The sequence below is a fragment of the Bufo bufo genome, chromosome 1 (assembly GCF_905171765.1).
Source record: "Bufo bufo chromosome 1, aBufBuf1.1, whole genome shotgun sequence".
NCBI lineage: Eukaryota > Metazoa > Chordata > Amphibia > Anura > Bufonidae > Bufo > Bufo bufo.
The window spans coordinates 278,438,877-278,466,554 of NC_053389.1; the positions used below are offsets into that span (position 1 = coordinate 278,438,877).

At 40.9% G+C, this 27,678-nt stretch overlaps 1 protein-coding gene across 4 annotated transcripts in view; it reads left to right on the forward strand.

Annotated features, from left to right (window-relative positions):
• Positions 1–27,678, forward strand: part of EBF1 (EBF transcription factor 1) — a 357,532-nt gene that overhangs the window by 304,213 nt on the left and 25,641 nt on the right. For all 4 annotated transcript variants that reach the window (XM_040439863.1, XM_040439880.1, XM_040439870.1 and 1 more), the window contains exon 11: positions 16,955–17,043. In XM_040439863.1, the coding sequence (XP_040295797.1) occupies positions 16,955–17,043 (89 nt within the window). The remainder of the gene's footprint in view (positions 1–16,954; positions 17,044–27,678) is intronic.

The window sequence follows — 27,678 nt, forward strand, 5'->3', positions numbered from 1 at the left end:
TGCCACCATCTAAACCCTCAAATGTCCCCAATACGTCTCAATATAGTTGTAAGTCATTGCAGTAATTTACTTAAGCCGCTGTTTGGCCACTTGATATAACTTTTATTTTATTTCGTGCCCATTCTAATCTTCAAGGATTTTGCTACCTGCTCCACCTGGCTTTCCATCACTCCTCCAGCACTCACCAGAAATCTGCATTGACACTTCGGTCCAATTCTCCTCTAGAACCAGAGCTACAATGCTCACAAATCATGACCGGCCCTTTAGAAGTGTCAAAGACACAGCTGCCGCTTTTAGTCGCAGGTTGAAAACTCAAAAAACCAAATTTGGATCCCTTTCTAAACAAGCCACAAACCTCAATCTACCATTAACTTCCAAAATGTGAAATTTATGAGGAGAGAAAGCAATAAAACGGTTACAATCTGGCGTTTGGTCCCTGTCTGTCGGCTCCCAGCTGCCCCTTTTCTTGCAGAATGTGGCTGCCCTGAGTTTATTAAAGGTTTTACCACTTCTCACTTCTGCTTTCTGCTAAATGGCGGGGATAAAACATCTAACTGCCTGGAGAGTTGTCTGTGTCACAGCATGTACATCTGTCTGCCGCATTCTGAGATATAGGGACATCATCTGAAGAGGCTTCTACTACATGGTGAGAAAATGGCCTCAATCTGCTATTTTTCTGCTGACTGCTGTTGTGTAATAAAACTGTGCAGCCCCTTTTTTCCTGGGTCATAAGCATTATCGTCACAATGGAGATGCCAGGTACCTTGCATTTATACATACTGGTATAAGGACTGGTGCAAATGAAAATTATTATTATCCATGGCAACCAATCAGATAGCATCTGGTAGGAGGTCCTACAACTTTATAGTCCATCTCTACGCAGAGACCATATAAGCTTTTCATGTTCTGATGGACCAGGGCCCTTAGTTTTTCTTTGGGGCCTCATGGTTACTTGTTGCACCCCTGATTTTACCTATTCTGAAAAACCTAGCACTTTGAGTCCCTTTTCTTGCCCCCAACCCTTCTTGTTATACATAAGATAAAAACATTCGCTGACAAAAAAAAACAATGCATTAAGAAGGAGTTGTTGGAAATGAATGAAATTTTATGCGTGTACATAATGGCAATATATAAGTGATTACAATATTAGAGCAAAACGATACGTTTATTGGGGAAAACTGTGCAATTGAATTGAAAGGAGGCTCTAGCACCCTATTGGGCCACTTCTAGCCTGGATACAAGATGAGATATGGTTGAGCATGGAGGCATACAGGTTCCATATGGCATCCTGCGGCACATTTGCCCACAGATGTTGCAGCTGACACTGTAGATCCTGTACACTCATAAGTTGCAGAAGCTGGCACCACAGCTGGTTCCATAAATGCTTGATTGGAGATAAATCCAACGACTGGGCAGGCCAAGGAGGTTTTCCAATCTGACAAAGACATTCCTGAGGAAACCTTGCTGTGTGGGTGAGCATTATCCTGATGAAAAATACCAGTTGAAAGCCCTGCCATGAGAGGCAACACATATAGCTGCAGGATGTTAGTATGCCTCGTATCACTGTCATATGCAATGTCTTCCCAGATCATCACACCAGCAGTTGGGGCAATATGGGACTCCACAGCAAAGGTAGGACTGAAGCACTCATCATGAGGCCACCAGTCTTGAATCCGGCCGCTGTCGGATCCCAAACAGAACCTCGATTTGTCACTAAAGATGATATGTTTCCAGTCCATAGCAGTCCAAGTTTCTCCTCAACGACACCACTGCAAACAAGGGCAATGGTGGCTGGCTGCCAGTGAAAGGACACGTAATAGGTGCCATCACACCAAATTTCCTTCTGCTGAGCTCCCGGAAATTGTCCAGGCAGAGACAGAAATATGTAATGATGGTGCCACCAGTGTCACAATGGTGGACAACGAAACTGTGGGAGCTGCCTGTGCTTGTCAGTGGATCAAACAGTGCTGTTTATGGTTGTCTATCGGAGACGTCTGGTGACTGTTCTCCATGTGTGCATGCCCTCATGTAACCACTGCTCCCAATACCTCCAAGCAGCTAGGTCAGAACAGCCTAGATGGCGAGCAGTTCATCAAAATGACCATCCTGCTTCTTTCAGGGAAATCATTGGGATATCCCAGTCTAATCAGATCACACATGTAATAATTTTCGATATAGCTGCATGCAGAGTTTTGCAGCAATCCAACATTTCTATCTGGGTGGATATTTTTTATTTTTTGTCAATGAGTGTAAAGTAAACATGTACTCGGGGCGTAACTTGAAGCTCTGGATGTCCCAACAAATATCCATCATTTATAGTTCTGGTTTGCTCATATAGGGCAGAGGGAACTTTTGATTCCATGCCTCTATACATACTCACCAGGATATTCATGATACAGCTGTATAGAAATATCTTTATACAGTATATATGTAATATATTTACTGTTCTTTACCTAGCACCAATATATTCTGTAATATAGAACGAAGATTGCCTCTTCTTACGTAAGATCTCTCCCTCTTGCTCACAGGGCTCATTCCTCATAAGGGCTCATTCACACAGTGGGTTTTACTGCAGAATTTTGGTGCGGACAAAAGAAGGGACAGGTGAATGCGAGGCAGAGAGGATGCAGCTGCCAGCGGGTGGACCACATCTAAATTCTGCTGTAAAACCCGCCCTAACGCACTCTAGGATAGTCGATTGGCTGTATTTTTGTAGTATAGTTGGAAACACAAACGAGCACAAAAAGAAAATACAAAAACTCTATGCAGATGCTCCTCTGGTTGGATTCCAACTCATTATTATCTAAATTATAATGGCTTTATTTCCCATTGGCGCATTAATGGGACATATTAGTAAATGTTTTGGATTATCGGATTCTCAGAGAAGAGCCTACAGGATAACAGCCAAAAATAACATGATGACATCACATTTGGTGCTGGCACTTTGTTTTCAATTAGAGGAGTCTCATAATTGGTTTCCTCTGATCAGTATTCTGCTTCTAGTCTTGGAAAATTCCAGATTATATGTATTGGAAAGAATTTGTGCTCTACTGAATTAATAGAATTTTACCAGCAGGATGTAGACGTTCTTCTCAGTATGTAAATGGCAGCCCAATGACCTATTTGCAGCAGGGAGGAAGTACTAGGAAATTGAGAAGGTAGTAAACACATGGCATTACCACCTTATGTAGGCGAATCAGATAAATTGGTGCTTCATGTGTTTCTGGGAACAAAGCTGAAGATGACGGTTTAATGATTTCACGTCAGACTGTATGAGAGCTGATTAGTAAGTTTGGGTAATTGAGGACCTGCCTAGAAGACTAAGACAGCCAGACACCCAGACTTCCACTTATCCAGCTTGGTGCCAGTACTAGGGGGTTAAACAAGGTGTGCAGACAAGGAATTATGCCCTCCATTACATGCGTCTCTAGCATGTACCGCTGTGTATTCTCACCGGCACGCAGACACTTTCAAAGGCCCAATAGATTGTGTCAGTCTTCCACTTTAAACCTCAGAAGCATTACTTCTGATTATTTAGCTTTTAAGTGTCTGCTCTGCGCTTCGTTCTGGGGGAGATGAGATCCAGGAATCAGAAATCAATGCTAATATAATCAGGAAACTGTGGAAGATGCTTCCTCGTGTTACAGAGGCTCCGACATCAGACCATTATATATCACCAGGCCTAGAGGACGGAGAGGGGGAAGAAATAGGAGACCATATAGCTGCTGTCAGGACTTGTGGGAATACAGTTACAGTTATGTTCATTGTGATGTAGCAGAGCTGAATTGTGATCATTGGAGTAGCACCATTCATATTTCATAAGGAACCAATATGTAGAAGGGATGCATGCAGGTCCATGGATAACTATGGATAACATTTCTTAAAATCAAAAGTGAAAGACCCCCCTGCGCTCCTGTTGTTTGAATGTGTCAATCTACCTATGAGGGAAGGTTCCACTGCTTAGTGTCTGGCAAGGAGCTGTTGTCCTCCTTGAATAAATGTATATAATATATTTCTTAAAATCAAATCACAAACTTAATTCAGTGTTTTCCTTGCATTATGAGAAGAAATATTATATATATTTTATATATATATATATATATATAAAATGAAGTGTTACAATCTATCCATACCTAAGATGCACCATAAAGCTTCTGTGTCCTCATATAAAATCTATAAGGTCCCCTACCCTATGTGCAATTTCAATACCGGTGTCGTCCTATGTGGCAGAGGAGCCTATGGGCCCCACCGGGACTGGGTGTAACTGCTGCAATTACATTCTCTGCACTTATATATCTGGTATTTACATAGCACATACGGTACATACTAACCTAGATATGTCAGGGGTTTGCAATCTGTGTGACCTTTCTAGCTGTCAGGAAACTCCTAGTATGTGCTAACAGCCACAGGGAGTGGGGAAAAGATTGCCCTTAAAGGGATTCTGTCATGAGATTTTAGCCCTATAAGCTAAACATATGCCCATGTCCGTACTAATAACATAAATCCTAAACTGACCTTATTAAACCTGCTTGTGGCTCTATTAGCCCAAAAAACAGGTGCCCAAGGGGATGTCAGGGTGCCCGGCCGTCTGGTGCCCAGCGCCTCCTTCCCAGTCTTAATCGCCGCCCTCCCAGTCTACAGTGCCGCCTTCCTCACCTCAGCGCCGCCTCTGCCAGATCCGCTCAACGAAGCCGCTGCCAGGAGTCCGCGGCGCATCAGGCTGACCCTAGTGCGCAGGCTCCAGATCTGGCGGAGGCGGTGCTGAGGTGAGGAAGGCGGCACTGTAGACAGGGGGGCGGCGATTAAGACTGGGAAGGAGGCGCTGGGCACCAGACGGCCGGGCACCCTGTATTAACGGACGTCCCCTTGGGCACCTTAGGTAGGCGATTGACAGGTTATAAAAACCAATAATCGGCAGTGATTAGAATATTTTTTTGCACTACGTGCAACTTCACATTTTAGCAGGTCTGACTACAGATTACTGATTGGTGCACTAAGTATTGTTGTGAACTTGACATTGCTTCCTTCTCATTGGCCCACAAGCAAGAAGCAGAGAGGAATTAAGTACAGGCCGGACCTAGGGCTCCAAGACTGGGGGCAGACCTGGCATGACAGAGGCCTGGAGGGAGTGGAGCTGTTAGGGAGTTAAGGGAGTGGTAGGTTTTAGGTGGGCGTTGCATTAGGGGAGGGGGTAAGGTTTTAAAAGCGGTGGGAGGAGCGGGAAGAGGGGCCATTTTGCAGGGAACAGCCAAATTTGCAGCAGCCGCATGATAGAAAAAAATGATGAATATTCGATATAACGAATACATAGGACTATATTCTAAATATTCGCGAATTCTCGAAGTGGCGATATTCACGATAAAATTCGCTATTCTAATATTCGTGCTTAACACTATTCAGGGTCAACAGGCAGGTCAGTTTGGTGCCCCCAAGTGGCAGCATTGCTTCCTGTAGATGAGACACTGGCGATGCTTGGCTATAAGCGGCAGTACACCAAAGTATGGCACTGACCTTCAATGGCAACAGTTTGGAAGCTTTTTAGGAAATTAATTGCAACTTGATTCCGATCTTATGCCTCGTATTCTCGCATTATATGGTGACAAATGAAAGTTCTGTTCCTTGTAGGGAGAGACCTCCAGGTGTTATATCTTCAGAGGTGGAACTGCAACCAAGAAATACATTTATTCTGTAGATAATCTTTCAGGGACTGTACACCTTGCTGGGAGCCAGTAAACCATCACCGGCTTGTTACCCGCTCAGAAGAGAGTAATATGTATTGTCGCTCAGCAATTGTGCGGCTACAATTCACCCCCTCTCTGTCTGACAGTGTTTATCTAAAATACTTTCCCTGCTGAGCGTTCTGGTTTCAGCAAACCATGTCTTATTGGGCGACCTTTTCATTCCCAGTGAGAAGGGCTGAGCTCTTCAGATAAAAGCAACGAGGCAGAGAACAGGAGAAACGCAAGTTCCGAAAATCGGAGCATGATTGAAAACAAGATGTGTTAAATCAATGCTCTTTATCGCCTGCCTGTTTTCTGGCAATTGCTGCTCTCAGCTCATTCAGAGCACAAACGAGATGATAAAAGTAGTGTCAGAGAGCTCGCTGGGGTACGAGGGACGCAATCCTGTTTATCACACACGCTCCATGCATCTCCACTCCTGTCCCTGATAACCGCCGTTGTCACAACTCCCAGACAGAATCGTGATGTACAATTACAAGAGGAAATGTGACTGCGGAGAGGAATTTGAGTGAGCAGACAGATTCAACGGCAAAGAGATTGGATGGATAGATATGAGATAGATAGATAAATATAGATAGATATGAGATAGTTAGATAGATAGATAGATAGATAGATATAGATAGATATGAGATAGATAGATAGATATAGATAGATATGAGATAGATATGAGATAGATAGATATAGATAGATATAGATAGATATAGATAGATATGAGATAGATAGATATAGATAGATATGAGATAGATAGATATAGATAGATATAGATAGATATGAGATAGATAGATATGAGATAAATAGATATGAGATAGATAGATAGATAGATATGAGAGAGAGATAGATAGATATTAGATACATAGATAGATAGATATTAGATAGATAGATAGATAGATAGATAGATAGGAGATAGATAGATAGATATGAGATAGATAGATAGATATGAGATAGATAGATAGATCTAAATTATTACAGTGCAATGAAAAAAAAACTTGTTGAACCTCTTCCCAACATGTGCCATACATGTTCCCGACATGCGGCATAATAGTACGGTGCGCTGATCGGGTGGGCACAGGAGCTGTGCTCGCTTGATCAATACAGAGGTCTGGCTGTTACTGACAGCAAGGCCTCTGCTGTAGCCACTGCAATCGGTAATAACTCAGGTGCCGGCGGATTAACACCCTTATATGCAGCGGTCAGCGGGAGGGAGGGAGCTCCCTCTCACCCTATTGTCTCCCTGAGCTGCAATCACAGGGTGCTGATGGTTGCTATAGCAGCCCAAGGCCTTACAAATGTCTCGGGGCCTGCCACCTATGGAAGTATACGAGGCAAAGCCCGCAGACTGGGTCTCATAGACGAACTGTCAGTAGAAAACACTTTAATGCAGTACAAAACAAAAGCTCAAAGGCTGAAGTTCCATAGTGGGACAAAAAAAAAGGGTTTTATAAAAAATTTATAAATAAATGAATAAAAGTTTCAAGTAAAAAAAAAGCTGTTTCTCACCATCAAGCCATTTACAAGAAAAAAAATAGACAGTTGCAAGAAAAAGTATGTGAACCCTTTGGAATGATATGGATTTCTGCACAAATTGGTCATAAAATGTGATCTGATCTTCATCTAAGTCACAACAATAGACAATCACAGTCTGCTTAAACTAATAGCACACAAAGAATTAAATGTTACTATGTATTTATTGAACACACCATGTAAACATTCACAGTGCAGGTGGAAAAAGTATGTGAACCCTTGGATTTAATAACTGGTTAAACCTCCTTTGGCAGCAATAACTTCAACCAAACGTTTCCTGTAGTTGCAGATCAGACATGCACAACGGTCAGGAGTAATTCTTGACCATTCCTCTTTACAGAACTGTTTCAGTTCAGCAATATTCTTGGGATGTCTGGTGTGAATCGCTTTCTTGGGGTCATGCCACAGCATCTCAATCGGGTTGAGGTCAGGACTCTGACTGGGCCACTCCAGAAGGCGTATTTTCTTCTGTATAAGCCATTCTGTTGTTGATTTACTTCTATGCTTTGGGTCGTTGTCCTGTTGCAACACCCATCTTCTGTTGAGCTTCAGCTGATGGACAGATGGCCTTAAGTTCTCCTGCAAAATGTCTTGATAAACTTGGGAATTCATTTTTCCTTCGATGATAGCAATCCGTCCAGGCCCTGATGCAGCAAAGCAGCCCCAAACCATGATGCCCCCACCACCATTCTTCACAGTTGGGATGAGGTTTTGATGTTGGTGTGCTGTGCCTCTTTTTCTCCACACAGTGTTGTGTGTTTCTTCCAAACAACTCAACTTTGGTTTCATCTGTCCACAGAATATTTTGCCAGTACTGCTGTGGCATATCCAGGTGCTCTTGTGCAAACTGTAAACGTGCAGCAATGTTTTTTTTGGACAGAAGTGGCTTCCTCTGTGGTATCCTCCCATGAAATCCATTCTTGTTTAGTATTTAAAGTATCGTAGATTCGCTAACAGGGAGGTTAGCATATGCCAGAGACTTTTGCAAGTCTTTAGCTGACACTCTAGGATTCTTCTTCACCTCATTGAGCAGTCTGCGCTGTGCTCTTCCAGTCATCTTTACAGGACGGCCACTCCTAGGGAGAGTAGCAGCAGTGCTGAACTTTCTCCATTTATAGACAAATTGTCTTACCGTGGACTGATGAACAGCAAGGCTTTTGGAGATACTTTTATAACCCTTTCCAGCTTTATGCAAGTCAACAATTCTTAATCGTAGGTCTTCTGAGAGGTCTTTTGTGCAAGGCATCATTCACATCAGGCAACGCTTCTTGTGAAAAGCAAACCCAGAACTGGTGTGTGTTTTTTATAGGGCAGGGCAGCTGTAACCAACACCTCCAATCTGATCTCATTGATTGGACTCCAGTTGGCTAACACCTCACTCCAATTAGCTCTTGGAGATGTCATTAGTCTAGGGGTTCAAGTACTTTTTCCACCTGCACTGTGAATGTTTACATGTTGTGTTCAAAAGACATGGTAACATTTAATTCTTCGTGTGTTATTAGTTTAAGCAGACTGTGATTGTCTATTGTTGTGACTTAAATGAAGATCAGATCACATTTTGACCAATTTGTGCAGAAATCCATATAATTCCAAAGGGTTCACATACTTTTTCTTGCAACTGTATTAGGTATTGCTGCATCTATTAAGACCAACTCTATAAAAATATCACATGATCTACCCGGTCATGTGAGCGCCATAAAATCTGTGACAGAACAGCCATTTTTTGGTCACCTTGCCTCACAAAAAGTATAATATTGAGCGATCAAAAAGTACTATGTCCCCCAAAATGATACCAGTGAAAACTTCAACTAATCCTGCAAAAGATGAGCTCTCACACAAAAACATGATTTTTATTTCAAAAAGGCTTATTGTGTAAAACTGAAAATTTTTATAAAATAGACATATTGGTATTGCTATGTCCGTAATGACCTGCTCTACAAAAATATCACATGATCTACCCCAACAGGTGAATGCAGTAAAAAAAAAGTAAAAATGGTACCACAACAGCCATTTTTGGTCACCTCTCCTCACAAATAGCATAATATCAAGTGATCAAAAAGTCTTATCTATGTAAATTGGCTCATCTCGAAAAAACAGGCCCTCACACCATCACCAGAAGATTTGAAAAAACAGGGCACTCAGAAAAGTGACACAAGAACATGATTTTTTTATTTTCAAAAATGCTTATATAAAACTGAACAAAAAAATAGACATTTGTGGTATTGTTGCTTTTGTAACGACCTCCTCTATTAAAATAACACATTATCTGTTCTGTCAGGGGAACGCGGTAAAAAATATATATAAATTATTTCAAAATGGCCATTTCTGCCTCCCAAAATCATAATATCAAGCAATCAATGTAATATGTACATATGTACTCCAAGATGGTACTAATGAAAATGCCACCTCATCCCGAAAAAAAACAAGCTCTCACACAAGAAAATGGACACAAAAACTTGTTTGTTTTTTATAATTTGTTTAAAAAAAAATATATAAATTGGTATCCCTGTAATCATACTGACCAGCAGAATAAAGACAATATGTCCTTTTTCCCACGCAGTGTAAGCCACAATAACAAAACTTAAAAATCTATTGTAGAGTTGCTGCCTTTTCTTTACCCTGCTTCCTATAAAGCTAAATAAAAAGTGATAAAAAATAGAGCTAATGATAATGCCAACTCATCACTCAAAAAACAAGCCCTCACATAGCTCCATCGAGAGAAAAATGAAAAAAAAGTATGGGTCTCAGAAAATGGGTGCACAACTACCCCAGAGGTTGCTCAAAAGTACCTGTAAACTAATCCATCCAAATCTGTGCTGCAAAAAGTCAAAAGGTGGTCTTCCCTTCTAAACCCAGCAGTGGACCCAAACAGAGTTTAAGTCCACATTTACGGAATTTTACTGCCCTGTAAAACCCACCTAACAATTTAAATTGTGTGGTGTATCTCAGATGGCACATACTGGGCACAGCATATTGAGCACTGAAATGCCATATCTGTGGAAAACTTGCAATTTTCATTTTGTTCAGTCCCCTGCTCATTAATTTTTGCAAAAAATGTGTGGTGTCAAAATGCTCACTCCAACCCTTTGTAAATAACTTGAGGCATGTCGTTTTCAAAATGTGTTCGTTTTTAGGGGGTTTCAATTTAGAGATTCTTCAAAGTCTCTTCAAATGTGACATGGTGCCCCAAAAACTAATTCTAGCAAAATCTTCCCTTCAAAAGCCAGATGGCGTTTCTTCCCTTCTGAGCCTGCCGTGTGCCCATATATCTGTTTACGACCACCTACGGGTGTTTCTGTAAACCGCAGAAGCAGTAATAAATATTGAGGTTTGTTTGCTGTTATCCCTTGCTGCCTTACATGAAAATATTAATTAAAATTGAAAATCTGCAAAAAAAGTGAAATTTCACCAACATTTTCCTTTAATTCTTGTGGAACATCTAAAGGGTTAACAATGTTTGTAAAATCTGTTTTGTATAATTTGAGGGGTGTCATTTCTAAAATACGGTACTTTATGGTTAATTTCCATTATGTAAGCTACACAGAATGACTTCATAACTGAATTGTCTTTAAAAAAAAAAAAAAAGCAGTGTTGGAAATTTTCTTGAAAAACTAAAAATTTGCTTTGGAAAATTTAAGCCTTTTAAAGTTCTAAAAAATAAATTGAAGTTTAAAAAATGATGCCAACATAAAGTAGACATATGGTGAATGTTCTATAACTATTTTATGAGGTATCCCTATCCGTTTGGATCAGTAAAAGCATTCAAAAGTTATCATGTAAAGTGACATTTCAGATCTGCTAAATTTGGCCATATCAGGAAGCTGAAAAATGGCTGTGTCATGAATTGGTTAAAAATAAATGCTGAAAATGTATTAGTGTATATGCACTCACCCCCTTTGCTATGAGACAAAAAGAGGTCTGGTCCAACCAATTAACTTCCAAAAGTATCTAATATAGTTAAAAAAGGTCCCTCTGTGTGCGACCATATTGTCACATGATCTGTCAGATGATGTGAATATGAATACACCTGTTCTGAAAGGGCCTGAATCTACAATACTATTAAGCAAGCAACATGAAGAACAAATAGCTCTCTAGACAAGTCAGAGATAAAGTTGTGTAGAAGTATAGATCAAGGCTGGGTTATACAAAAAATATATATCCCGATCTTTGAACATGCCACGGAGCAACGTCATTATACGAAAATGGAATGAACATGACACATATTCAAATCTGACATGAGAAGGCCACCCATCAAAACTCATAGATAAGAGCATAAATCAGAGATAGATTCATCAAAGATGCCAATGATAATACTGAAGGAGCTCCAAAGATCCACAGCAGAGATGAATCTATCCATAGGACCACTATAAGCTGCATACTTCACAGAGTGGGCTTTATGGAAGAGTGGCCAGAAAAAAAGAGCATTGCTTAAAGAAGAGCATATAAAACATATTTGAAGATCGGCAATCAGTATGTGGCAGACTCCCCAGACACATGGAACACATGGTCAGATGAGACTAAAATTGAACTTTTGGCCATTCTGGGAAATCCCATGTTTGGCATAAACCCAACACTTCCCATCACCCCAAGAACACCATTCCAGCAATAAAGCTTAGTGGTGGCATCACTGTGCTGTGGGGATGTTTTTCATCAGACAGGGACTGAAAAACTGGTCAGGATTGAAGAAAAGATGGGTGGCAGTAAATCCTGGGCAGTTCTTGAAGAAAACCTCTTTCAGTCTTCTAGAGATTTGATACTGAGACGGATGTTCACCTTCCAGTATGTCAATGACCCTAAACATACTGCTAAAGCTACACTGGGGAAAGGGGGTTCTTGGAATGGCCTAGTCAAAGCCCAGACCTCAATCTAACTGAAAATCTGTGATATGACAGAAGAAACCAATGCAGCCCATCTAACAAGAAGGAGTTCAATCAATTTTGCCTCGAAAAATGGGCAAAAATCCCAGTGTCTAGATCTGCTAAACTAATTGAAATATATCCTAAGAGACATACATCTGTAATTGCAGCAAATATGGCTCCACAAAGTATTGACTTTCAAGGGCTGAATACTTATGCATATTAAAGTCCTATGTTTTTGTTTGTGTCACAGTAAAAAAATATTTTACCACATCAAAATGGTAGGGGTGTTGTGTAAGTCAAAGGGTGTAATATAGATAGATAGATAGATAGATAGATTGATAGATTGATGATAGATAGATAGATAGATAGATAGTGTTTATTCACACATGATGCCAAAAACAAAACGTCACTTTTGCAGTGTTGGTGTTACTTCATACCCAATGGCAAGTTAATATAACAAAAGTCACCTTGGTGGCAGTTCTGCCTCAGAAAGTTCAAATAGAGGCTTTAGACGGCCTGTTCCCCTACACACGGGTCTCCGCTCTCAAGCCCAGCACAGGCCTCAGATCCCAGCACACAGACCTCCTGAGCTCCACTGTCAGATGGAGGTAATCCTCTCCAACTGGCAGTGCTGGCTGGTTTTATGCCTGGCAAAACCCGGCCTAAAACGTGGGGAGTAGTCACCCACCCAGCACTTTGACTACTCCCAGTAAGAGCTGTTCAGCTATTATAGCCATGCTAAGTACCAAGGTGTCAAACAGCAACTGCTGCTGACACATAAAAGACAGCTTTTACTCCACCGAGGCCAGGAACCTCGGTTACACATACCTATCATCCACAACGATTCCTTGTACCTTCTTACAATAGATAGATATGAAATAGATAGATATTGAATAGATAGATAGATAGCTATATAGATATGAGATAGATAGATAGATAGATAGATAGATAGATAGATAGATAGATAGATAGATAGATAGATAAATAGTGCCAGCAGTAGCTAAAATCAAATCCCACTATAAGTGGAAAACTATTGCTCAATTCCCAGCACAGTGAGAACATTAACAGATAGATACACTCCCTATTCTCAGATTGCTGCGCTGTCGCATTTTATGACATAGAAGAGGTCCCAAATGATTGTTCATTGATCTCTCTAAAGATTCACGTTTCTCCTGAGCATTCAGCTCACTTATCTCATAGTGTGTACTCAATATGAATCCTGAAACTTAACAGCAAAACTTTCTTCTTGTGTAGGGAAGGGGGAGGCCTTACTGTTATTCTGTTAAAATTGGCTTAAAGTAAAAATGTCTCCCCTCCCCATCATTTTCCAGTTATGAAATGGCAACATAATCATCAACTGATGGGTTCAGGATTTTTTTCTTTATATTACTTATGTACAGTAATTTTTGAAGGAACTTAATGGCTCCAAAGTATGGTTGTTTTCTCTGAATCCCCAAAGTGGCTTTAGGAGCAATCAATGGAAGAAATACAAAACATATTTTGTCTAAAATACAATTAACCATTGCAGAATCTGAGATAAAAAAACAAACATTTTAAACATTTTTGTATTTTGTACCGTGGCTTCAAGTACTTCAAGATCCGAATTTACTTGTTATGAGCCCTTTTCACAGGGGAAGTTCCACATTGAGAATCCTATTCAAGCGTCATATACCACCCTTCCCTTTTAACATTTGTATAATGCAAAGAAAGGCCTGCTCATGTTGGCCCTGTCTCTTTTTTAATGGCCGCTGTCATTGAACCCTCTTCATGGGCACCTACATAAACAAGTATGAGGGTCATGCTACCCTTTACTCCTTGGCGTGAACCCACCCCACAAAGCAGCACTCCTTTATGGAAGTATTATGGAAAGAAAACATTTACAGATATATGCAATCATATACGTGCCATAGAGGGAGATAATGCGATGGGTATGGGGACCTTGCAAAAAAGGGGGGACATTTACTAAGCTTGTTGCACCAGAATTATGGAGAAAAATGTGCCAAAAAGAATGGTATTTTGATTTGCGCCAATTATATCAACAGTTTTCGCCAGAATTTTCACCATAAAGAATGCATCATGCCAGAAATTAGTTATAAATGTCAAAGTGGGCGGGACTATCAAACTGGCGCATATTACACCTCATTTATCATCCTCCTATCAGCAGAAATGGCTCAAATTGTTGCAAACAATTAAGCCAGCTTATATTGGCGGTGTTTTGTGTAAAAAGTCACATTCATGGCATAAAGATGCGAATTTTTGTCAAAAAGTCGCATTTATGAATAGAAAAAAACAACCTGTCGTGGGAACAAGTGATAGGTAAGTATTAAAACAGGATGATATAAATGAGCTAAACAACAGCGTTTTGTCCTTAAATTGACATTCAACAAAAACAAAATAATAACAAAAACGTCCCGAGTCTGAGACAAAAGTCACAATTTATCACTGAAGTGTCGCAAATATGCTTCAAAAGTCACAAATATGTTTCAAAAGTCACAAGTGCGGTCTGGCTGGGTTGTCTGAAATGGCGCATTTTGGTTTAAAAAAGTTGCATTTTACTGCTATTGGCGTTAAAATGTCGCAAATTGAGAGAAATAGGCGGATAATCAATTTTATATTTAAAAAGTCACATTTTACAAGTGACGTGCGCCTTGTGATATATGAGGTGAAACAAATCACCGGTTTTGATTTGTAATATTAGTTTTTTTGGCGCAAATGATGCCATTATTGATAAAGGTCCCCTAAGGAGTCCAACCCTGGGTAGTTTCATCACCTTTGCAGTCAGGTCTCAGTGAGGTGTACAGGATCTCCAATGGAAATGTATTATTAGGGGCAAGGCAGTGGGACTTGACCAATGGGTCATACAGATGGTAAAGAAATACCAGTTACCTTTAAGGAATATATTTAGAACAAATTCTACGCTTCACATGTAGACACAATGATATTACTAGCGCCTACCAAAAACAAGGTTGTAAATACCCGTTTGGCCCACACAAAATCAACCTACTCTTCTTTCGACCAATTATAGCTCGGCGCCGATATGTGATTCTGTAGTAAATGTATTACAACTATTATATGTAAAAACAAAAAAAATAAGTTTCGCCAAGTTTTCAGTACTTATCTTGATGGGTGCGCATTCACAGAAGTAATTATTGGCTTTTTACTCACCTATGTGAAGTATTGTATTCTGTAAATGGATTTGTGGCCACTTTACCAGACACATTTTTTTTTTATATATTCCTCGCTTCCATTCTCTTTTTTTTTTTTTTTTCTTATTTAACTCTTTTTTTTTTTCTTTTTACATATGAAAGTATGAGCTGTCAATCAGACGACTTTAAGGATTATTTCTTTTGCAGAAATGATTGATCGCCATTTAGATTTTCAAGTTGACAAGTTAAAGGATTTTATTGGTGTAATTACGCTCTTGCACTCAGTCTCTTACAATTTAAATGTCCTTTTTAAAAAATGCGGAGAATTCTCTACCTGTCGGTGGAGAGGGGGCAGTGAGATTAGGGAGGGATATTACAACGCCTTCCATTACCGCAGGGTCAATTAGAATCTCACACAATTTCACTAATAATCCCTTTTTACTTTCAAGAGTACTGAATTCATTGAAGCTCTTGTGTTTTTTTAATAGATGGACAAATGCGGGGAGGGAAAGAGACAGGGAAAGTGTGCCAATCCCCAGAATCATGTTTAATAGTAGATGAGTTAAATGATCTCTATCAGCTGTCAGTGACACAGATCCTCTTCATGCCAACAGAGGCAATACCTCCTACGTTCCTATTGTCCTGAAGAGATACTGCTTTATCCTCCTGGAAGGGAGATCACAGTATTACAGAGTACGGTCTTTACTTCTTAAAGGGAACTTACATATTGGTTATCACATGACTTCATTGTAGCTACTATTGTTCTGCCATTGCCTTGAATCCAGTCTAATACAGATAAAAGGGAGGAGAGAGCAGGGGCTATGCATTTCTGTAAAGCCTGGGTGACATGGTGACCAAAGGAAACTTCACCAGTGCCTGAGTTCAGAAGCATATAGATATGTTCAGAGGTTACGGATTTTCAGAGTGGATTCTGGATACAAAATCTGCAATAATTTACAGTACAATACATCTGGATGGGGTTTTATCTACATGTAGCGGAATAAATCAATGGGGAAATAAGATGGATTTTCTAGGCAAAGGGTGAAATCCATAGCAAAAGCAGCAAGCAAACAGTACAAATTTGATTTTCATTCACCATTAAATTCATAAAGAATTTTCAAATTTGAAATTCATTTAAATAAATGATCATCGTGTACTCAGCCCACTGCTTCCGTTCCCGGCTGTGCTCCACTTCCTACTCACATCTCATGGAGAATGGTGCTCAGCCTGTCACTGGTGGAGGCGGGTCATTGATTGGCTGAACAGCATTCCCATCCATTTCCTGTTGTGTCGAGACAGGAGCAGGAAGTGGAGTACAGTAGAGACTTGGGCACCATTGGAACAGTGGTGGCGTGGGAGAGGTGAGTATAAGCTAGTTTCTTTTTTTATTTGATGGTCATTCGATAGGGGGAATACATTGGCCCACGTAAAAGGCTCGCCAATTACCCAACAAGCTCACTCATTTGTTGACGGATCTTTTAAAGCAGAATAAAAATTATTTTGTCAGCAGCACAATTCCCTACATAAACAGGAATGAGCTGCCACACAGACTATCCAATCATTCTTGCAGATGTTCATTTGGACAGTTATCTACCTTTGTGAAGGTCCTTTAACAAGCGTTGATTGTAATAAGTATAGAATATATAGGGATGCATAGAAATGACAACAATTTGCTTCTTTCTTTCAGCTCTAAATGAACCAACCATTGACTATGGCTTCCAGAGGTTGCAAAAAGTGATACCCAGGCATCCAGGAGACCCAGAAAGGCTTCCTAAGGTAACAAAGAAAATTACATATGTGCACAGCTATAATGCTGTAAGCGGTTGATTGGGAGGGGGTGGGAGCTAAATGCCTTTTGAGATCCACAGTTATGGCTACCATCATATAAGGTGAGATTCATCTCCCTGTCCACTTTTTGTGGCATAAAAAAATCGCATAATAACATAGTTTGCTAGGCCGAAAAAAGAGATCCATCCATCTAGTTCAGCCTGTTCTCCTGTAAGTTGATCCAGAAGAAGGCAAAAACCCCTGTGAGGTAGAAGCCAATTTTCCTCATTTAAGGGGAAAAAAATCCTTCCCAACTCCAATCAGGCAATGAGAATAACTCCCTGGATCAACGACTTATCTGTAGTATCTATAACCTGTAATAATATTACGCTCCAGAAATACATCCAGGTTCCTCTTGAACTCTTTTAGTGAACTCACCATCACCACCTCCTCAGGCAGAGAGTTCCATAGTCTCACTGCTCTTACCTTCTATGTTTGTGTACAAACCTTCTTTCCTCCAGATGCAGAGAGGGTCCCCTTGTCACAAACACAGTCCTGGGGATAGATAGATGATGGGAGAAATCTCTGTACTGACCCCTGATGTATTTACACATAGTTATTATACCTCCCCTCAGTCGACTTTTTTCTAAACTGATTAACCCTAATTTTGATAATCTTTCAGGGTACTGTAGTCCACCCATTCCAGTTATTACTTTAGTTGGTAGGACTATGTTCTCATCACGGGCATCTATGCCCCTTTGATGCAACCCAATGATATTATTGTCCATGGCCTCAGCTGCCTAACACTGGTTTCTACAGCTTAGTTTGCAGGCCACTAAAATTCCTAGGTCCTTTTCCATATCAGTGTTAGCCAGTGTTTTACCATTTAGTATGTATGGGTGGCTTGCGTTATTCCTTCCCATGTGCATAACCTTACATTTGTCAGTGTTAAACCTCATCTGCCAATTCTCTGGCCAAGCCTCCAATCTATCCAGATCCCTCTGCCCCCAACATGTTTTGCAACATCCCCCGCGTTTTCAGGTGTATGAACAGTGAGCTGGGATCTGGCGAAACATGTTGGGGGCAGAGTGTGAATGCGTATTTGATTTTAAGTGAGCAGTTGCACAACGAAACTAATACAATCTGTAAAGACAAAGCAGAGAAGAACGTGAAGAGTGTCAGTGCACACCACAACAATCTACAGCTAGATAGGTGCAATGGTTAGATAATTGGCACAAGTTTCTCAAATTATTTTACTTGTATATTGAAATAAAAGTTGAGTTTTGTCAAAAATTAGGCTCATCGTCCAGCAGCACAGGAGATTTCAAAGATGATAACTCTCCCTCATAGTGCTTCACTGAATCCATTAGCTTGTCAGGCAAGGGTATGAGTAGCCAGGTAGCATTACAGGCCTGTAAACCACATTATGGACACCATAAGTACAGTATATAGCAGTGCTTTACAGACATTATCGTTGCTTTCTGTCTCTAATGGGGCTCACAATATAAGTTGACTATCAGTATGTCTTTGGTGTGGGAGGATACCCACACGAACATGGGGAGAACATACAGACTCCATGCAGATGTTGTGTAATGAAGTCAGACGGCACAGCGTACTGGTTGAGGGGTGCTCAGTTTGTGTGGAGGTAATCCCAAAATCAGAAGAATGAAAGAAAACCGGCACTCCCAAAAATCTTTGCTGGTGACCAGCAAAGATTTTTGGGAGTGTCGGTTTTCTTTCATTCTTCCATGCAGATGTTGTCCATGGTCAGACTTGTTAACCACTGAGCCACAGTGCTGCTTCATAGCTGTCCTGTTCCCTCGCTAGTTTGATATTATACTGTAGCAGTCAAGGAAGGGTGCTGCTTGAGGCAACCTTCTAACCTTGTCTCATGGAGGGTGCACACCTGCTTATTGCCATGCTAAAGAACAATGCAGATTTAAGCTCTATTAGTGGCCTTTGTTGCAGATGGGGTCCACTGGGCACTATTTGTTACTGTTATTTGATGGCTTCATCACTTCCATTAAAGGGGTTGACCATTTTATGGTTATTGTTGACTAATGTGTTTGTAAGATAATTATATGGCACTTACTAACATAGCCTTTATTGAAATTCTGCACCATCTTGTACAGTCGTGGCCAAAAGTTTTGAGAATTACATAAATATTGGAAATTGGAAAAGTTGCTGCTTAAGTTTTTATAATAGCAATTTGCATATACTCCAGAATGTTATGAAGAGTGATCAGATGAATTGCATAGTCCTTCTTTGCCATGAAAATTAACTTAATCCCAAAAAAAACTTTCTACTGCATTTCATTGCTGTCATTAAAGGACCTGCTGAGATCATTTCAGTAATCGTCTTGTTAACTCAGGTGAGAATGTTGACGAGCACAAGGCTGGAGATCATTATGTCAGGCTGATTGGGTTAAAATGGCAGACTTGACATGTTAAAAGGAGGGTGATGCTTGAAATCATTGTTCTTCCATTGTTCGCCATGGTGACCTGCAAAGAAACGCGTGCAGCCATCATTGCGTTGCATAAAAATGGCTTCACAGGCAAGGATATTGTGGCTACTAAGATTGCACCTCAATCAACAATTTATAGGATCATCAAGAACTTCAAGGAAAGAGGTTCAATTCTTGTTAAGAAGGCTTCAGGGCGTCCAAGAAAGGAATGACAGCAGGCAGGTGTGGGTGCATCTGCACGCACAGTGAGGCGAAGACTTTTGGAAGATGGCCTGGTGTCAAGAAGGGCAGCAAAGAAGCCACTTCTCTAAAAAAAAAACATCAGGGACAGATTGATCTTCTGCAGAAAGTATGGTGACTGGACTGCTGAGGACTGGGGCAAAGTCATATTCCCCGATGAAGCCTCTTTCCGATTGTTTGGGGCATCTGGAAAAAGGCTTGTCCGGAGAAGAAAAGGTGAGCGCTACCATCAGTCCTGTGTCGTGCCAACAGTAAAGCATCCTGAGACCATTCATTCGTGGGGTTGCTTCTCATCCAAGGGAGTGGGCTCACTCACAATTTTGCCCAAAAACACAGCCATAAATAAAGAATGGTACCAAAACACCCTCCAACAGTTTGGTGAAGAACAATGCATTTTCCAGCATGATGGAGCACCGTGCCATAAGGCAAAAGTGATAACTAAGTGGCTCGGGGACCAAAACATTGACATTTTGGGTCCATGGCCTGAAAACTCCCCAGATCTTAATCCCATTGAGAACTTGTGGTCAATCCTCAAGAGGCGGGTGGACAAACAAAGACCCACTAATTCTGACAAACTCCAAGAAGTGATTATGAAAGAATGGGTTGCTATCAGTCAGGAATTGGCCCAGAAATTGATTGAGAGCATGCCCACTCGAATTGCAGAGGTCCTGAAAAAGAAGGGCCAACACTGCAAATACTGACTCTTTGCATAAATGTCATGTAATTGTCGATAAAACCTTTGAAACGTATGAAGTGCGTGTAATTATATTTCACTACATCACAGAAACAACTGAAACAAAGATCTAAAAGCAGTTTAGCCGCAAACTTTGTGAAAACTAATATTTGTGTCATTCTCAAAACTTTTGGCCACGACTGTATATTTCATAAGGTATGCCCCTTGTTTACAAAGTCTTTTGAGCTGTCCACACAGAGGTCCTGTCCATAAAATGGCTGCTGGTGGAGGGTCATGTGACCAGAAAGATCACCTCCATGTGATGCCCCCTCCATTCAAATACATTGCACCTGTGATTTGCACTTGTTCTGTTGGGAGTTTTGTGCAGATGCAGTGTGTTTGAATGGAAGAGACATCACATGTGGGTGATTTGTGTCATCACATGACTCTCCATTAGCAACCATTTTATGGACAGGACCTATGTGTGGACAGCGTAAAAAACTTTGTAAACAAGGAAGTATACCTAAAAAACATAGAAAATGGTGCAGAATTTCAAAAAAGACTATATTAATAAATGCCATATAATCATCTCACAGACACATTGGTCAACCAGAAAATGGCCAACCCCTTTAAGTTTGTTGTACGGCACCTATAACGGAGGGGGTTGCACCTATCAAAGTGGTTCTCCAGGGTTAAAAAAACATAACTTTTTTCTTCTTAAAACAGGGCTATACCTTTCTATAGGTTGTATCTGATATTGCAGCTCTGTTAAGGGCTCATGCAAACGACCGTGTATTTTCTTTCCGTGTCCGGAATGTATGCGGAACTATTTATTTCAATGGGTCGGCAAAAAAACGGAAGTTACTCCGTGTGCATTCCGTTTCCGTATGTCCGTACGTCTGTTCGGCAAAAAAATAGAACATGTCCTATTATTGTCCGCATTATGGACAAGGATAGGACTGTTCTATTAGGAGCCAGCTGTTCCATTCCACAAAATATGGAATGCATACGGACGTCATCCGTGTTTTTTGCATATCTGTGTTTTGCAGGCCGCAAAATACATACGGTCGTGTGCATGAGCCCTTAAAGAAAGATTGTAACTTTTAACTAGACCATGATGGAAATGTAAGCATAAACCACTGCTGCAACCCCCCAGAAGAAACCACGGCCTATATTCTTGTTTCGGAAATTTGGGCCTGGACACCAGCAGAGAGTCTTGGCAGCCCACACAACATTAGAAACATATTTTTTGACATGTCCAAGCAAAGGACTCCCTTAATCCAGTAAATGAAAGTATCATTAGCAGCAGTTTGAAGGAAGGTAACCTTACATCATTTCCCAGTTCCTACACTCTCGCTGCCAGTAATAACATTTCTTCTCTCTGTAGACTCCCCACACACACTCAGTGTCACTACATCACCTCTCCTCCTGTTTCCACAATGCATGGTCCTTCCTTCAGCTGCTGAATATATGTTCAACCCTCCATCATATATAGCTATACCCCACTCTCCTTCCTTCACTGTGGAAACAAATCTTTGGTCAGTCTGAGTGCACCAGTGATTGAATGCATTAAGGTCTTTAGAGAGCGCTTTATGAATTATACATCATAATACAATTACATGCCATTACAGCCGGGGATTAGGACAAGCTGACAGGGTCTTGGAATGTAAAGATTTGGTTTGGCCTCAGAAGATGAGCCTTCACAGTTAGGATTGACAGGATGAAGGAGTAGGGAGAAGTACTACATACCCATAGTGTGGGAGGTAAGGAGTTGAGCGCTATATAAATAAGGGAACATAGTTACAGCAATTATAGATAAATGAAAACAGATATCAAATTAGCTTCCACAATCATTTGGGCTGCAAGCCGTCATCATGTGTACATTATGGTTTACAGGGGACATTCTATGGCTGGCACTTGAAAAATAGGCATGCTTTAGTTGCTATTATAGGGGCATTACCATCATTTAAAAGCTATAGTATGGACACCCTTGGGAGCAATGTTTTTTCATTGCATTCTACTCATTTTAGGCAAAAAAAATAGTTTAATACATTTTTTTAGCAGTTTTTCCTCTACATCGTTCACTTTCAGTGCATCTGCAAACTGCTGCTACACCCTTCTCAGACAGCTGCATCTGTATCCCTCATCTCTGAACTCCTGACAGCTCCTAGACATTTGAAGGCTATGTACACCTCTGGGGGCATTTTTTTTTATTATTGCATTGTACTTATTTTGAGCTAAAAAAAAATTGTTTTTTAAATTGGTCTTTATTAAAAAAAAATATGGCATCCTTTTTTCTGTACAGAGCTCTAGTAGCACCCTGTGGATTTTTTATATTTTATGTCAGACCAGGAGCAGACAGACTCCTTATCTCTGCTCTCTGCTCTTATAAACAGTCATTATAGCTCAGTTCTTATCTTACTGATAAGAATGTGGCCTTAAATAAGTGTATGACCTCTTAGTAGTTTAGAGATAAGGTATGTAGATTTATGTAGTATCTGGATCTTGGACATCCCATGTAAGATGTTTTCATCATCTTGTTTAATTGCTGAGGGTACCACTTTTGAGACCTGTCTGCAGAACACTAACCCCCCCCCCCCCCCCCCCTTCCTCCAAAAAACTCCATCTACAATGAATGGAGTCGTGGCTGCACATATGCGCCATTCCCCTTTCTGGAAGTTCCAAAAACAGACATTGATGGCATATCCTGTCTAAGATGGAAAAAGCCCTTTAACCCTGGAATGACACTATTTTCCTGGTAGAGAAAATAAAGTGAAGAAAAGGATAGGTCATCAGTATTAAAACTACTACTACTCCTGAATTTCCAGGTTATGAATGAAGTCAGGTTTTAACTGTTTATACCCTTGTTCCTGACTACTCGGTTGTTCGTATTCCAGGTGTATCTCTGGGCAATGCAGGGTTAAGAGTTTTGTTCTGTACTGTGCACTGGGGCGTGCTCCCACATACGTGTGTGATTCTCTGCACACACACGGGAGCAGGCTTCCGCTGGAGAGAATTCTTGCTGAGATTCTGTCCCATCGGCTCACTGGTGCAGTAACAGCACAATTGTTCAGAATTTATTCCCGTCACCATATGGTCCGCTCATTACCATACACTCAGCGTCCATATGGAGGCTTGGGATGTGAACTCTGCTCAGTGGAACTGCCAGATGAGCATCTCTGTTTGTGTCATCTGCCATATTTATGTTGTTATGGCAACGCAACATCAATAAAACGGAGACGTTGGCATTTCTTGCTCGCTCACTATCCTGCCTTAACTCTTTGTTTGGGCATTTTGGTTAATTGTATTAAATCATTCCCCTGGATGACAGAAGCTGTGTCATTTCATTAGTTGTGATGCATTGGCACAACCCTAAAGAAACAAAACGGATTAGGCTACTTTCACACTATTACAGGATCTCAATAGCGGAAGAAAACGCTCCAGTTTTGCCCCTATTCACAGTCAATGGGGACAAAACTGAACTGAACGAAACGGAATGCTCCAAAATGCATTCCGTTCCGTTTGGTTGCGTCCCCATCGCGGACAGAAAAACTCTGCAAGCAGGATCCGTCCTAACACACAATATAAGTCAATGGGGACAGATCCATTTTCTCTGACACAATAGACTATGGATCCGTCCCCCATTGACTTTCAATAGAGTTCATGACGTCATGGCTATAGAAGACATAATACAACCGGATTTGTTTATGACGGATGCATGCGGTTGTATTATTGTAACAGAAGCGTTTTTGCTGATCCATGATGGATCCGCAAAAAAACGCTAATGTGAAAGTAGCCTTAGTGAGGTATGGACACTAATATGAGGTGACAGAGAGCAGCCAATCAGAGCTCTGCTTACATGCAGCAAGAGGTATAAGGCTACTTTCACACTTGCGTTGTTATTTTCCGGCATAGAGTTCCGTCACAGGGGCTCTATACCGGAAAAGAACTGATCAGGTATGTCCCCATGCATTCTGAATGGAGAGTAATCCGTTCAGTTTGCATCAGGATGTCTTCAGTTCAGTCGTTTTGACTGATCAGGCAAAAGAGAAAACCGTAGCATGCTACGGTTTTATCTCCGGCTAAAAAAACTGAAGACTTGCCTGAATGCCTGATCAGGCATTTTTTCCCATAGGAATGTATTAGTGCCGGATCCGGCATTCAGAATACCGGAATGCCGGATCCGTCCTTCCGGTATGCGCATGCGCAGACTGAAAAAAAGGTGAAAAAATAAATGCCGGATCCGTTTTTGCCGGATGACACCGGAAAGACGGATCCGGCATTTCAATGCATTTTTTCGACTGATCAGGCATTTTTAAGACTGATCAGGATCCTGATCAGTCTTACTAATGCCATCAGTTAGCATACATTTTGCCTGATCCGGCAGGCAGTTCCGGCGACGGAACTGCTTGCCGGATCTCTCTGCCGCAAGTGTGAAAGTAGCCTTATTGTGATAAAAGATACAATTAGATTGGTTGCTATGAGTTACAACCATGGGAAATGGCCCATTTGTGTTGTTTTTCATACGAGGCCTACTGTATTTAGTGTGCAGTAAGCCCTAGCTTATTCACGGTCACGACAGCTTCCAGTCACTGTCTACTCAGCACGCCAAAACATAGGATCTTATTTTTTGCACATTGCCCTACTTCTCTCTGTGTCCAACCCTGTACAAATCCTGTATAGCTCTGGTATTATTCTGTGACCTTTTTGAATATTTTTATTAGGTATTTTCCATTCAGAGAAAATTTTCAATATTTTCCAATTCTAAGTATCCACCAGACTATTTTAAGGTGCTTTTAGAGGAGGCTCTCTACAGTAGATAACCCCCATTAAATATCATATTATCCTATTGACTTCCAACTAGCATAGGGAGGACGTACCGCAGAGCCTGCACATGTCTGATTGTCCCATCCCCTTTGTGATTCCGTAGTGAAGAATTGAGCAGGATTTCCAGAGAAACTGCCAGCCTGGCTTGTGGTAGGGGCGAGGAGGGGAAAACAAAACCTTGCACTATAATTCAGGCCCATTCTGGTGGGTGAGAAAGACCACACTACTCAAATCCATAAGTTGAAATGCGATTCCTCATGCCTTTACATTTAACCTTTTTTGGCTCTAATTTTGCAATGCATATTTTTTTATTTCAAAAATGTTGCAATTCTGAAAATCAAAACAACACCCCATGACAAAAAAACTCATATAGATTTTCCACAAAGATGTACTGTATTCAGTTGCATATTTCCCCCATTGAATTGAAATGCAAAAAATTTACTCGTAAAATCTGTAACAAAAAAAAACTATGCAAATCTTTTCAAAATGCCATTCATATATTTTTTCAATACCCTCAGCTCCGATTTCAACATGGAATCGGCAGTGATTGAGATCAGTGGCTTTTTGTTAGCAGTTACCTTTAATATGCTTCTCACCTGTAAACAGGGGAAAAAATCAGCAGCTGTGACACCTGCTGGTGAGAAGTAAGTACTGCACTTAAGGTATTACTATACAGTTTATAAATACTTTATCTACTGTGTATAGAAGAGCTGTGGAGTATATAGCTCATATGTACCGCCAACAACAAATACAAGATACTAGATCATAAGCCGCGCAATATCAGCTGGGAAAATCAGAGGATACAAGCCACAGCATTCTTCCTGTGTGCACAGGGCGCTTGTGAATTACGGTACTGATTCAAACACCAAGAAAATGAATAGCCCCCTCATCAAGATCCTTAAATATAAATCATTTTCACCTCCCTGGCCCTCATGATCTGATACAGCTCGGTCTCAATGGGAAGGGAATGTTTGCAGTCTCAGTTCATCAGCTCACATTAGCCTCATGCTGAATATTTAAATACAGAACAATTTAACCGCGCCGCAGAGAGAGGCAACAGCCTCGGTGAGAGCTCAACTCATCGCAATTTGGTAAATCAGCCATTTAGTTTCTGGCGCGTCTTCTTCCTGCCTGCCAGGAATTTGTTTGCCCAGCAAAGGGAAATGGGCAGATGCCAGTCTGGGAACATAGACACAGCTTGTTTATTAGTGTTTGCGTGCTTCTATGCGACAACAAGCTCAGGGTATGAATGCAGAGGTATGGTGGCACTGTAGGGGGCATTTAGCTAATGTGGTGCACTGGAGTATGTGTTGTGAAAAACACGAATAATGGCTACCATCTTCTTCCTCAGCCCATAAGGTCTTAGTTATACAAGCGTATTAAAATGTTTTGGAAATATTTGATACATCATTCAGACAATGGGAGAAGTTTACGGAATTCTGGTTTCAAAAAGATACAAAATACGGCTTTGTAACTTTTTGGGTTTATTTGCACAAAAAGTTTGTGACATTTTGAATTTTTACATTACTCATTCCAATTTTGAAAAGTGGATAGGAAAGAGGATGCTATCAAGCTGACTTTTCAGGGGATACATATCCAAAGTTTTGATCGGAGGGGGTCTGAGTGCCAAGTCCCGCACCGATCACTAGAACAAAGAAGGACAAGAGCTCGCATAGTGTGCTTTCTGTCTTCTCTGCAGAAGAAGAAGCAAGATGGACTCAATAGAATGTCTATGTGCTTGCTTTCGTCTCCTGCCATTAGAAGAGAGAGTGCGATATGCAAGCAGTTCTCTCTTCATGTTCTAGCGGTTGGGGGTCTTAGCACTCAGACCCCACAATCAAAACTTTTGATAAGTCTCTATGTCATATCAAAAGTTTTCTGAATGGGTCCGCAATTCCGGAGATGCGTAACGGAGTCACGGAACGGAACACTGGAAGCACTACGGAGTACTTCCATGGTGTTTCTTTCCGTTGTTCCCCACCACAAATAAATAGGACATGTCATATTTTTTTGCGGTGCGGACAGACCACGGACCCATTCAAGTTGAATAAAACCGGCCCGCTGCACGGATGTTGCCCGTGCATTGAACGGCCGCGTGCATGAGGCCTTATACTGAATCTTTTCCCACAAACCTATATATCAATCTGCTCAGCTCCTCCTGCTCTATGTTCAATGTGACAGGTTCTCTTTAAGCCAGATTTAACAACTACGAGTTTTTAAAAAGTTGCAAAAATTGTCACGATCTTGCTCCAGTAGAAGGGTGGTGTAAAAAGTGGAGTAACATCTCTAGACAGAAGTGTTAGACTAAAAGATGAACCACATGTATCAAACATCATGCAACATTTGATAAGTTTGGCAGAAATTACAGCAGTGCTGATTCCTGAAAGACTGACTTTAAAATTCTATTCGTGATAAATCTCCCCCATTAAGTTTTTGAAAT